Source organism: Lampetra planeri, chromosome 20 (assembly GCF_965212315.1).
Source record: "Lampetra planeri chromosome 20, kcLamPlan1.2.h2, whole genome shotgun sequence".
NCBI classification, from domain to species: Eukaryota; Metazoa; Chordata; class Hyperoartia; order Petromyzontiformes; family Petromyzontidae; genus Lampetra; species Lampetra planeri.
This window is the reverse complement of record NC_136126.1, coordinates 545,730-559,014: the sequence shown is the minus strand read 5'-3', so window position 1 is coordinate 559,014 and position 13,285 is coordinate 545,730. Positions and strand designations below refer to the sequence as shown.

Here is a 13,285-nt window from a genome sequence, read left to right as displayed (position 1 = left end):
CCAGTGACGAATATCCCGGTCGATTCAGTCTCAAATGAGTACCTGGTGCGGTGTGTAAAACATCAGGACTGGGGAGACAAAGGCGGCCGGGCGTGGTGTTAAGCACCCACCTCCTTGTGTGCCGTGCCAGCCTTCATAGGTGCTACTCGCTGACAGCGCTTAATGTCCGGGGATCTTCGTATTTGTCTCGTGTGTGTGCGAGCTCCTAGGCGCGCATGACTTTACTGACACTGTGCACGAGTTTGGGGAGCGTCTTACTTTCAGGAGCGTCTTATAATGCGGAGAATGCGGTGTGCCTCGCTCGTGCGAGAGCCATCTCTTCTCATCTCATGGCATCTCCTCCACCGCCTCCTCTATTCTTGACCTCATATCACCTCTCCTCCGCTCTCCCGCATTCCCCGGGCTCCCCCGTCACCCTCCGCCCGCATCTCTCCATTCTCACCTCCTGCTCTCGTGCGTCTTCTCTTGTTCACTCCCTCGTTTGTCTGCAGCTCTCACTGTCTCCCATGTTCCGTCTCCTCTTCTGCCTGCTGTCCCCCATCCTCTTCGCGCTCTCCACATCTCTCACCTCACCTCGTGTAGCTTCCCTTCCTGCACTCTCTCCCTCACCCTCTCATCCCTCTCCTCCCCCCTCTCATCCCTCTTCTCCCCCCATGCTCTCCCCGTCCGGGCTACAGAGGGGACCTCAGTGGTGACCTCATCTGGTGTTTTGACCCGGGCCTTTCTGAGGCCCTGTCCCATCAAATCGCTTACTCCCCCCACCCCTCTCTCCACTTTCTCTCCATGATGCGCTCGCACCTCCTATCCCCCATCCTGGTCTCCCCTCTTCGCTATCTCGCCACACGACGGCTCTCTTCCCCGTGTCCCCATTCTTTCTCTCCTCATTCCGTCCACCCTCTCTCCCGTCCTCGCCTGACCTCCCTCCAGCGTCCCACTCTGCCTGCTCCTCCTCCCCCCTCTCTGCTGCCCTCTCCTGACCACGCTGCCCCACAAAGCCCTTCTCCCCACTGCTCCCCCCGAATCCTCCCTCTGCTTCCCCAGCAGCTCCGGGGGCTTGGGCCGAGCATCTCAGCGACGCTGGTTTAATGCCTCCGACACAGCCATTATTAATCTGACACGCTCATTACTAACCCTGCGATCCGTGTTCATCTTGAGACGAGATCATTTGGACCGCCAGAATTCTCAACTTCCTCAAAGGCTGTTTTGGGGACGCGGACCGTAGGAGGTAGGGAGGTCCCTGCCGGCACGCGCCCAGGACCCCAGTAAATCCCCTCCGCGTGTCTCGGGCCCCGGCAGCAGCTGTCGGTCACGCAGCCACGAGCGGTGACGGCGGCGAAAGGATAAACAGCAGGTGGCGGAGATAGCAGCACCCCGCCCGCTCACCCACCCACCCGCTCACTCACTCATGCACTCACCCACCCGCTCACCCACTCACCCACTCATGCACTCACCCACCCGCTCACCCACTCACCCACTCATGCACTCATCCACCCGCTCACCCACTCATGCACTCATCCGCTCACCCACCCACTCATCCGCTCATCCACCCACCCACTCGCTCTCCCACTCATCCACTCACCCACCCGCTCACTCACTCATGCACTCACCCACCCACCCGCTCACCCACTCATGCACTCATCCATACACTCACACATTTACCCACGCACTCACGCATCCACCCACGCACCGAGTTGAGATGTGAACGTGAGGGTTTATTGACCGATACACTTTAAAACGACAACGGCGACAGTCGTAAACGATGCTGATGATGCTGATAAAAATGAAACCGCCCAGCGAGAAATCCTCGGACCCCACTCGGAATGTTTGCGATGACCCCCCCTCCCCCCTTACCGATCCCTCAATTCCATCCCTCGCTCGTGCGGCGGTGAGCGGTTGTGGTAACAGACAAAGATCCCCCGTGTAGCCTTTAACAGGCTGTTGGGGCAAGTTATGTTAGCGAGCACCTATTAAGGGCGGCACGGCACAAAAGGGGGTGGTGTAGCCAGCACCACGCCCGGCCGCCTTTCTCTCCCCAGTGCTGATTTTACACACCGTACCAGGTACTCACTTCAGGCTGAGTCCACCTAGGGGGTGCCTAGGACCGGTTCAGATATTCGTCACCGGTGTTGGCCATGAGCGGGAATCAAACTTGGGTCACCGGGCGTGCAAACGATTGTGCCACAGCTCCCCGTAACGCGCAGACACAGGCCGCACGCACTCACTAACACACGCACACCACGCACTTCCAATTACACACATACCACACACATACCACACATACAGGCACCCTCATACATACACATGCCGCATACTCTTATACACATACCACTAATACAAATAAAGCCGGACCCATACCACACACACTACACATACACACACGGGTGCAAATACTCACACACTCCGTCACACACACTCGATTACACACAGATACACACCACAACACACCCACAGATACACATCACACACCACACACACACACAGATACACATCACACACACCACACACACACAGATACACATCACACACCACACACACACACAGATACACATCACACACCACACACACACACAGATACACATCACACACCACACACACACACAGATACACATCACACACACCACACACACACACAGATACACATCACACACCACACACACCCACAGATACACATCACACACACCACACACACACAGATACACATCACACACACCACACACACACACAACAATGCGATGTACATACTACACTGGACAGGACACAAACACGTCACTCTCTACCCACACTGTAACCCACCACACCACACACCGAGCAAGCAGCGTTCACCACCGCCTGACGTCGTCTCTCTCCCTCCTCCTGCCGTCCCATCCCGGCGCGCGCCCTCAACCTCGCCCCCCCAGAAGACCAGGGGTCCAGGGCCCCCACCCGCGCACCAAATCGTGAATGCTGAGGCCACAAAACGGACGGACTGGGCACCCCGGGGGCCCAAGTAGGGCACCGTTTTGGTTGCTGGGAGGCCGTCTGCCCCTGAGGGTGGATCACACGGAACCGTCGCTCTCAGAGCATGGGGGGGAGGGGGACCCAGACGGAGTGGGGGGCTCAGAGCGAGGTGCCCACGAGAGGAGCGGCAGGAGGCGAGGGAAGGGAAGTGGACGGGGCCCGGGACGGGGAGCGTGGGACCGCAGGGTCACTGCACCGTGAACTCTGACCCTCGCCACCTCCGCCTCACCCCCAGCCAGCCACGATCCCCGGGCAGCAGCAGCGGAGCGGCATGCGGATGACGGACTCCGTGGGGGGCGCGTGGGGGGCGCGTGGGGGGCGCGTGGGGGGCGCGTGGGGGGTGCGCGGAGTACGCACCTCACGGGCGGTACAGACTCCGCAGGGGGTACGGACTCCGCAAATGGGGGGGGGGGGGGGGGGTGGGCGAAGGCGCTACCTTCACCGCGTGCGCTCCGTGACAGTGACTGCATGGACACGTGACTGGTGACTGGTAGCTGCTCAGCCTCTCACGGTTCACTACAAACCCCCCTTCCCCCCCCCCCCAATTCTATTTGCTGAAGCGTCACGACACGGCCCGTTTTGATATCCCGTTTGTATTGTTTCTCTCTTTTGGGGGTTTTGCTCATTCGGTTTTTTCCGTCCCACCCCCCTCCCCATTACCAGAAACGTAACGCAGGCGGTCGACCCGCGTGCGATTCACGTGGCTAACGAACGAACAATTGATTGATTGATTTTTGCACGCAAGGTTGAATTGAGCGGTCATGTCGCCACGTGGCCCGAGATGAACGCTCACGCACACAGACACACGGACACACGGACACACGGACACACACACGGGGGGTGGTCGGGAGGGGTGGGGAGGGGCAGCGGTCGGTGCGGCCGGTGCAGGTCGGCGTGCCGGGGGTCGGGCGGTGCAGCACGGCGGAGGCGGTCACCACTTCTTCTTCTCGTCGACGGAGACGCCCCCGGGGCCGAGCGCCACGACGAGCAGCAGGCCTCCGGTGACGGACAGCGTCTGGAAGAAGTCGTACTTGAGGAAGTCGTGCAGGGGCTTGTGGGCCGCCACGGCCCAGAACGCGTTCAGGTAGACGTTGAGCGCCGAGAGCCACAGCACCAGCGTGAGCGCCGCCAGCTTCGTCTTGTAGCCCACGGCCACCAGCAGCATGAGGGCCGTGCCCACCACGTCCTGCACCACCTGGCGGCCACACGCACGGCGGCAGGCAAAGATCCCCCATGTAGCCTCGGACGGTCGGGGCAAGTGCTGTTAGCGAGGAGCACCTATTAAGCCCCCGTCACCCCCACCTCCACCTTAGGGATCCCCTCTGCCCTTGAGCCCCCCAACCAGCCCCCTGTGACTTCATTAGGGCCCCACCCCCCAGGGCCCCACCCCACCCATATCATCCCCTCTCTCTATCAGCCCCCCAAATTCCCCTCTCTCCATAAGCCTCCCATAGAATTTGGCTGGTATACATTTTCAAATGAAAAAGAGCTATATAGCTCGGTGAGCCTTAGCTGGAAAATAAAAATAGTTTAATGAAATAGATCCATCCCTCCATAACCCCCACCTCCGCTAGAGTCCCCCTGCACCCCGCGAGTCCCCACCCCCGGCCCCTACTCACGGAGAGCGCGCTGGCCTCCAGGTGCAGCAGCGTCATGAACATGAGCACCAGCAGCAGCCTCCCGCCCAGCTGCAGGAGGTGGCGGGGGGATGTCCCGCCGGCGCTGGGGACCCCCGCAAACATCGACCGCCCCTCGGAGCGCGACTCGGCCAGCAGTAGCAGCAGCCCCCCGCCCAGAGCCAGGTTCCTGTGGGGGGGGGGGGGGGCGGCGGGAAAGGGAGGGGCGGTGTGAGGGGGCGCTTCTGGTATCTCGGCGAGCGACGATGCGTCGATCCGACGATTGAAAAATCGGAATGCGCCCCCCTGGGGCATGGCCCTCGCGGAGACGGAGCGGTTGACATCAGCTCAGGGCCGAGTCGGCGCCTCCTGGGTCGCCGCTTCTCAGCATCGTGCGAGACGCGCGGTGCCGGGGAGCAGGCCTTCATCCAGCAGTGGACCGAACGTGGCTGGCGACGACGCTGGCCGGCGTGTTTCCTGGCCCCAGGTGTTCGCGTGCCCCCCACACACGCCCTCACCTCATGAGGAACTTGATGTCCCACAGGATGCTGTAGGCCACGGTCTGCGAGGAGATGGAGGTGATGGAGGGGGGGAGGGGGCACACACGTGGACCATGAGAAAGTGGCTGCCAGAGAGCGGCACTCTCCCTCCCTCTCTTCCACGTGGCATTCGAGAGTACGTCCCAACGTTTGTTCTTGTGCACTCCTGCGACGAGTCCAGTCCACTGCTCATGCGCCGCGCTGATCACGGACAGAATAAGCTCTGGTGACGATGATGATGACGACGATGACGATGACGATGATGGCGACGATAGCGACGATGGCGACGATGATGAGCTCACCTGCAGAGCGATGATGACGAAGAGGCCGCAGCAGGCGTGGGGAACAAACTTGCGGCACAGGATGAGGAGGCAGCCACCTGCAGGGACACGGCAGGGACATGGTGAGGCCGGAGACAAACCCCTCACCCCTAACCCCTCACCCCTCACCCCTAATCCCTAAACGCTAGCCCTTAAGCCGACCTCTAAAAGTGACGCCAACATTAACCCTCAGCCTAACCATAGCAACGATCCACATGAGAGCCATAACCATAGCAACGATCCACATAAGAGCCATAACCATAGCAACGACCCAGACTAGAGCTGGGATCTCCAATTATCCAAGTGATCGAGAAAAACACAGAGCTGCCACCTCCCCCCATCCCCCGCCCCCCTCCACTGCCTCTGCACACCCAGCAGGGTAAATGGTGGAAGAGGAGGCCAAATACCCTCTGGAGCTGCACCAAGTGAAGGCCCCTCCCTCAGCAAGTGGCACCTTCACCTGTCAACTGAGAACGGGGGGCACGTGAACCACACCGTGACTTAGGTCTGCACCGTGCGGTTTGTACGTCCGCGTGCACCAATCGCCGCGTCCGCTACTCACACCCCACTTGAACTGGCATCCGGTTCCTGACTCTCAGAACTGGTAACCAATTGTGTTGACCGGTTGACAGCCCTCACCCCGGTTGTTATCCTGAACGGCGCCCATTGCCGTCCGACAAGCACCGGACAACCTGAGCCCCTCTATCTCCCCCCCAGCCCCCCGGTGAAACCTCAGTTGGGGGGGGGGGCATGCCGGACGTGGGGGGGGGGGGGTCCCGTACCAATCTGGCCGAGCAGGTTGACAAGCACGAAGATTGTGGCGAGCGCAGCGCCGCCGCCCCAGCTGCCCTCGATGTAGTCGCGCTGCTCCGACCACTGGAACCACATGCGCACGCCGTCCTCCAGGAAGGTGCTCACCAGGCAGAGGCGCGCCGCGTGCGGCAGGTAGTGCTTGGTCACGCGCAGGAACTACGGGGGGCGGGGGGGGGGGGAGACGACGTGCGGGTTCCCGTGAACGTGGTAACGTTGGCGTCGTGGTTGGAACCGTTGGGCCGATGGTGGCCCGACGTTTGCTCGACGTTGGCCCAACGTTCAGCTGTTGTGTCGACGTTGGCTCGAGGTTGTATGTACGTTAAACTTCTTTCACACCGTATGTAGCCCACTGTGCTAATCAGAGGTGCGCAAGCTTGGCCCAATGTTCCATGTTTTGCGGGGGGGCAGGGTGATTTTCAGCTCAAATCACTGTCATGGCAATGCTCATCTCCCGTTTACAGCTCCGACTGAGCCATTGGTAGAAATTCAACGTTCCCATGGCAGGGCTGGGCGAGTCAACGCATCAACCGCTGTTGACTTCCACACAAAGCGGTACTTATTTTAATGTTATCGACCGTGGACAGAGGGATGATGGGCCGAGTCAAAAGGACAACCGGGAGTTAGAACTCGCGACCTTCCAAAGGCGAACCGCTTCCCCTCCCGCCGAGCCCCCTCGTGGAGGTTCCACCACCGTAGACCGAGGACCCCACCGCGGTCGTGATCAGCTGCAGCGCGGGGCAAGGTGGATTGTTACGTCGCAGCATCGCGAGGGATGAACATTGCTCGAGGAGGCCTGAATCCAGAAGTGGATTGATCACCGCCAACGCAAGACAATCATCGCCATGACTCCCTGCCCGCGCCGCCTCGTGAATAATCGATGGCGTTGATACAGGCTAGGGTGCCTGGCCAAGGTGTCTACTCAAGAAGGAACCTCGTTGGGGTGGAATTCGTTTCTCACTGAATCAGTCTCTGTGTCTCTGTGTCTCTGCGTCTCATTCTTAATCAATTATTTTTGCACCGTTCCCGCTGTGGGCAGCCGCCCCTGCACGCCCACCGCAAAGGCAGAACCCGGCTGGGAGAAGCACAGGTCCCTCTGAGAGAGGAGATCGACCCTTCTCCGGGGTGCAAGGCTTTGACAGTCTGGCTCTGTGGGAAAGCACGTGGCAGGATGTGAACTCCCAGGCATCTGCCTCCAAAGTAAACACTCTCAAGCGCTATGCCTGCCACTCGCACACGTCAAGGACAAAGATCCCCTGTGTAGCCTGCACACACCAACAGGGCAAGTGCTGTTATCCCGCACCTATGAAGGCCGATACCGCACACGACGGGGTGAGTGGGTAACACCACGCCTGACCACCTTTTTCTCCCCAGTTCCGATGTTTATACAACGCACCAGGTACTCATTTGAGGCTGAGTCGACCTACCTTTGTCTACCAATACCCGCGCCTTTCGCCACTAAGTGGCGGTGACGTCACCACGGCGCCCGTGCCAGGCCTGGTGCACTTTGAGGCCACGTGAAATGTCGAAGGCTCGCTGACAGGAGGTCTACACTGCCACTCGCACAAACACGTACACAGACGCGCCTCTCACACTGGGCCTCCACGTGCTATTGTAAGTTTAGAACTCCCTGGGATTCCGCACGTCTGTGAACCTCCCCCCCCTCCCGACTCGGGCCCAGTTGGTTTGAGCCGTGACGACGTCCCCCGCGGTGTGGACGTGGCCCGTCCGCCCTGCCCAGCCACGTGCTCCGGTCGCAGCCGGCTCCGCGTGCTCAGCCGCAGACGCCGATTGGTCCGATCGGATCGGAGCAATCGGAAGGGAAGATTGATCCGAACAGAACATTGATCCGGACAGAATATTGATCCGAACAGAACTCGACAGCCCCGTGCATTGGGCGAGAGCTGGAGGATGCTGGCCCGATGGTTCCAACCACACCCAACGTTGGCCCAAAGTTGATTCGAGATTGATGTCCAACTCGGACTAGGATCCGTATCAAAGGTTGCAGGCTGAGAAAGATGTCCGGGTTTAGGTCTGTGGAATAGGCAGCGACCAGGACCCAAGCCTAACAGAGACAGGGCCCCTGCCATTACACATCCAGCAGTTCGTCTGCAGCATTGGTTGCAAGAAACCTGCTGCTGAGACACTTGAATGTGGAAAACCGGTCCAGAGGTTGCTTGTATTTAACCAATCAATGCTGCTGAAATTGGGCACTCCCAAAAGGCGGTAAAAAGGATCCTGTACTAGTCGTTTGTACTGAATGTAGAGTGACAGATAAGGGAAGTCGAGTCTGTTTAGTTATTTAGTTATTTATATTGTCCACACCGACGCCGATTGTCGTGTTTAACGCTGTGCCTCCTCACACACCATCACGCGATTCCCGTAAACCTGCCCCGAACAACACAGAGCCCCAACCACCCCACACACACAGACACGAGAGTCGCCCCCATGCCGCTCTTCTATCGCCTGCCACCGTGGTCGCGGTTGCCCTGAAACTCCACTCGTGCATTCACCCTCGCCGTGACGAGGACTCGGCACACTGTGACGTCACCCACACGCCACCACGCCGGACCGCGCTCGTGCGTGATGACGTCACCCCCCCTCCCCCCCGCTGTAGACCGCACGCACGTGTGGAGGAAGTGCGGGGGTTTCCCCCCCACCCCCCCCCCCAAAAAAGATGTAAATATATTTATATATTTCACAAAATCACAACGTCAATTTGTAACGCATCCGCTATTAACCGTTAAATGGGCGCTTAGCCAAACTCTTGCCAGGGTGATTGAGGCAGTGGTGACGTCACCGTGGCTGGGCTGTGATGAGAGAACGACTCGGAGGCGCCAGGAGGAGCCACCACAGCACGAGCGGGAAGGCAGCCCAGGCGGTGAGGAGCCGGTGCCAACAATTATCCAAGCTCTGCGATCCTCTATATACGACGGTATTATCGGCCAACCCCGCGCGCGCTAGGGGGGTGAACGCTCCATCCCGTACAGAGAGGAACAGGCCGAGTCCGCGTTTTCGCTTTGCTGCCTTCCCAATGGCGAGGTGACGTGGCGTTGTTATCGCGACAATCGTCGCGAGCACGCAAACAGTTGTCGCCTCGAGGAGGATGGCCTCTGAGCAACCCGAGTGACGCCCCGTTCGGTTCGGAGCACGCGTGGTTGTTACGTCTCATTAGTTCACAATCCATGATGTCTCCAGCAATCAACCACGATTTCAGCCAATTGAACGACAATGAGAGAGATGCAGAGATAGGCGTATGTGTTACAAAGAGACAGAGATACGGATGTGTTGCAGAGAGACACAGAGGCGCACAGATGTGTTAGAGACACACGGACGTAGATGTCTTACAGAGAGACGTGAAGACGAATTGCTGAGTTAGAGAGAGACAGAGAGATGTGTTAGAGACAGATACACACAGTTAGAGACACAGATGAGTTAGAGAGACACAGGTGTTCTACAGACACAGGTGTGTTAAGAGACGCAAGGGGTGTTGTATAAGTTAATGGATTGTCGACGAGTTGCAATCACTGAACGCTGCTCTACAAAGTCGCTCTCGTCGTCCTCGGTGACCTCATGAATCGCCCCAGCGGCGCTAGACGCCGGCTGCTGCTGATGGCGCCGATTTCTCGCCAGCCAGAGGCACCACGACACCCCCCTGTGCACAGGCTCATTAGTGGCAGGGGCCTCGGACATGAACGGTCATCATCACCACTATCATGGTCATCGCAACATTCTCACCACCACCATCATTACCCTCATCATTCCAACGTGATCACCACGATGTTTACACTCTATTCACGATCACCATTATTATCATTGCATTCATCGTGTCATCATCATTATCAGCATCATCATCTCAACATCATCATAATCAATATCGTCATTATCCTCATCATTATCATAAATTACATGAGCATAATCATCAACATGATAACCATCATGACCACATTTCATCATTATCATCAGCAGCATCATCGTCATTATCATTAGTATCATCATTATTACCCAAGCATCATCACCATCATCATTATCATCCTAGAATCACGAATATGACCATCTACATTATTATCATCGTAGTAGCATCACGATCATCACGATCATCATCCCAGCATCATCTTTGGTAATATCGTCTGGTTCCTTGGGTCCTATGATCACAAACTCGCATCCCACAAGTGCCCCCCCCCCCGCCGTGACCCCGATCGGAGCCATTCACCAGGGCACCCCACAGGGGAGGTCAATGACCACCCCGCAGGGCCGAACCCGGGACGCGCCGGTCTCAGAAGCCAAGCAGGCGTTGAGCCTGGCCACGACTGGCGGGTGCTATCGGCTTCGTTGTGGGAGGCAGAGGGCAGTGTGACGAGACGCGTTGTTTTACTGCGAGTCGATGCACCACACCACCAATTGGTACGGTTGGCTACGTACGGTGCGAAAGAAGTTCAACTTACATACACCCTACACCGAGTTCCCACACGCAGCGTTCAGCATAGATAGACAAATAACTCCCTTGCACGCCCCTCATCCAGCAGTGGATTAACAGGGCTGGACATGCACGTGTAGACTAGATGACCTGACGAGGGGGTCACGCCAACGGGGGTCACGCCAACGGGGGTCCGGATATCCCCTCGCCGTTCTACTGCAACCCCCCTAAAAGGTCTCCGAGCAGGGGCCGAGGGAGATGCAGGCGGGGTGCAGTGGCTGAGAGGACACGGTACAGTGGGACAGGAGACACACAGAGAGACAGGGGGAGACACAGGGAGACACAGGGAAACACGGAGAGACAGGGAGACACAGGGAGACAGGGAGACACAGGGAGACACAGGGAGAGACTGGGAGACACAGGGAGACACTGGGAGACACAGGGAGACACATAGATACTGGGATACACAGGGAGACACAGGGAGACAGGGAGACACAGGGAGACACTGGGAGACAGAGAGACACAGGGAGACACAGGGAGAGACAGCGAGATACAGGGAGACACTGGGAGACACAGGGAGACACAGAGAGACACAGGGAGACACAGGGAGAGACAGCAAGACACAGGAGACACAGGGAGACACAGAGACACTGGGAGACACAGGGGGACACAGGGAGACAAGGAGACACAGAGAGACACTGAGAGACACATGGTGACACAGGGAGACACAGGGATACACTGGGAGGCACAGGGAGACAGACAGACACAGGGAGACAGACAGAGACACAGGGAGACACAGGGAGACAGTGAGACACAGGGAGACACAGGGGGACACTGAGAGACACAGGGTGACACAGGGAGACACAGGGAGAGACAGCGAGACACAGGGAGACACAGGGAGACACAGGGAGACACAGAGACGCAGGGAGACACAGGGAGACACTGGGAGACACAGAGAGACACAGGGAGACACTGGAAGACACAGGGAGACAGACAGAGACACAGGGAGACACTGGGAGACAGAGACACAGGGAGACACAGGGAGACAGACAGAGACACAGGGAGACACGGAGAAACAGGGAGACAGGGAAACACCGGGAGAGACAGGGAGACAGGGAGACACATAGCGATACAGCGAGAGAGAGAGTTTGCCCAGAGAAGACACAGGAAGACACAGAGAGACACAGGGAGAGAGATAGCCCAGAGGAGACACAGGGAGACACAGCGAGGCACGGAGAGACACATGGAGACACAGGGAGAGAGAGTTAGCCAAGAGGAGACACAGTGAGACACAGCGAGATACAGGGAGACACATGGAGACACCGTGAGAGACAGCGAGACACATGGAGACACCGTGAGAGAGAGAGAGTTATCCAAGAGGAGACACAGCCAGGCACCATCCCGGCCCACCTCCCCCCACCAACCCCACAAGTCTCGCTCGGCCCGTGCCCCGCACCGTGCCCCGGCGTCTCCCACAGGGGTCCCTCACCTGGTCTGCCGCGTCCTCGGCCACCCGGACCGCGCCCTCGTGGGCCATGGCAGACTCAGCTGGGTCCGAGAGAAGCGGACCGACCAGAGACCCCGGGGTGCTGCTGCTGCTGCCCGCCTCCCTCTCCTCCCCTCTCGGCCTGCCACGTCGCACGGGGTCCCGGCCGTAGCCCCTCGCTGCCGCCAGGCGGCGCTGTGGCCCAGAATTGTCTGGGGGAGGGAAATGATTTGAGTCTATTTTGTTGAATAATTTCACCCCGATAAATAGTCCCTTGAGACGGAACATCTTGTTTGGTAACGGCGTCCAGTGTCGATTGTAACAAGTGTCCAGAACAAAGACGAATTGGCAGATGCCAAATATTCTAAACATCGCCAAAAACAACGACACCCCGTGTAGCCTTAAACTGTTGGGGCAAGTGCTGTTAGCGAGCACCCGATGGAGACCTCCACGGCACACGAGGGGGTGGGAGGCCACCACCACCACCGGTCACCATCATCACCACGATCACCATCACCACCACCACAAAGTTGCACAAATCAAGTCACACGCAGCGAACGGATTAAAAGACGCACCCTCATAGCTGCTCTGGTCCATGGACCAGCTCTTGCAATTAGCACAATAACATTGCTCTGCTGTAAATGTGAACAGTAATTGTGTCGATATGAAGCTGGCTCCTGTCGTATGAACGCCATGCGGGTCACAGTGGTAACACAGCAAGGAACTCGTGGGTTAGATTCTCGACTGGGGCGTAACTCCACGTGGAGTTTGAATATCCCCTCCTTGTTCGGCAGGTTTCCTCCGGATTCTCCGGTTTCCTCCCATAACTAAACAACCCCACAATGGAACTCGTGTTGGTCAATCATCCCTTTGCTGGAAGAATATCTCCATATAACTCAAATGAGATGACACTGCAGCGGCATAGCTCCAGACTGGGAACATTTGGCAGAGACATCCTGATCAAGTCTTGAGACTCAGGCTTGCCTGGGTGGACAGGCGGGGTAATGAATATTCGTGATCGTTCGAGAGGGATGTTTATGTTTGGTGGTTGACTGGGGGTTGGTGGGGGTTGGCGTGAAAGACAGAAGGAAATCAAAACG

General features: G+C 58.0%; 1 protein-coding gene across 1 annotated transcript; it reads right to left on the bottom strand.

Annotated features, from left to right (window-relative positions):
- Window positions 1–3,622: 3,622 nt before the first annotated feature.
- LOC144724221 (surfeit locus protein 4-like) lies at window positions 3,623–12,797 on the bottom strand. Its single transcript, XM_078603165.1, has 7 exons — window positions 12,761–12,797; window positions 12,189–12,397; window positions 6,255–6,441; window positions 5,455–5,531; window positions 5,132–5,175; window positions 4,617–4,803; window positions 3,623–4,192 (listed from the first exon to the last, which is right to left on the bottom strand). The coding sequence occupies exons 1-7, from the start codon at window positions 12,780–12,782 to the stop codon at window positions 3,929–3,931; spliced, it is 990 nt and encodes a 329-aa protein (XP_078459291.1). The 5' UTR covers window positions 12,783–12,797; the 3' UTR covers window positions 3,623–3,928.
- Window positions 12,798–13,285: the final 488 nt, after the last annotated feature.

Excerpts from the sequence above, each read along its gene's own strand:
- LOC144724221 (XM_078603165.1), bottom strand. The coding sequence starts at position 12,782 with ATGGACCAGAGCAGCTATGAGG. Across the intron at positions 6,442-12,188 it reads CCGAGGACGCGGCAGACCAG|TTCCTGCGCGTGACCAAGCA; the intron begins GTGAGGGACCCC and ends CGCCCCCCGTAG. Across the intron at positions 4,193-4,616 it reads TGGAGGCCAGCGCGCTCTCC|GTGGTGCAGGACGTGGTGGG; the intron begins GTGAGTAGGGGC and ends TGTGGCCGCCAG.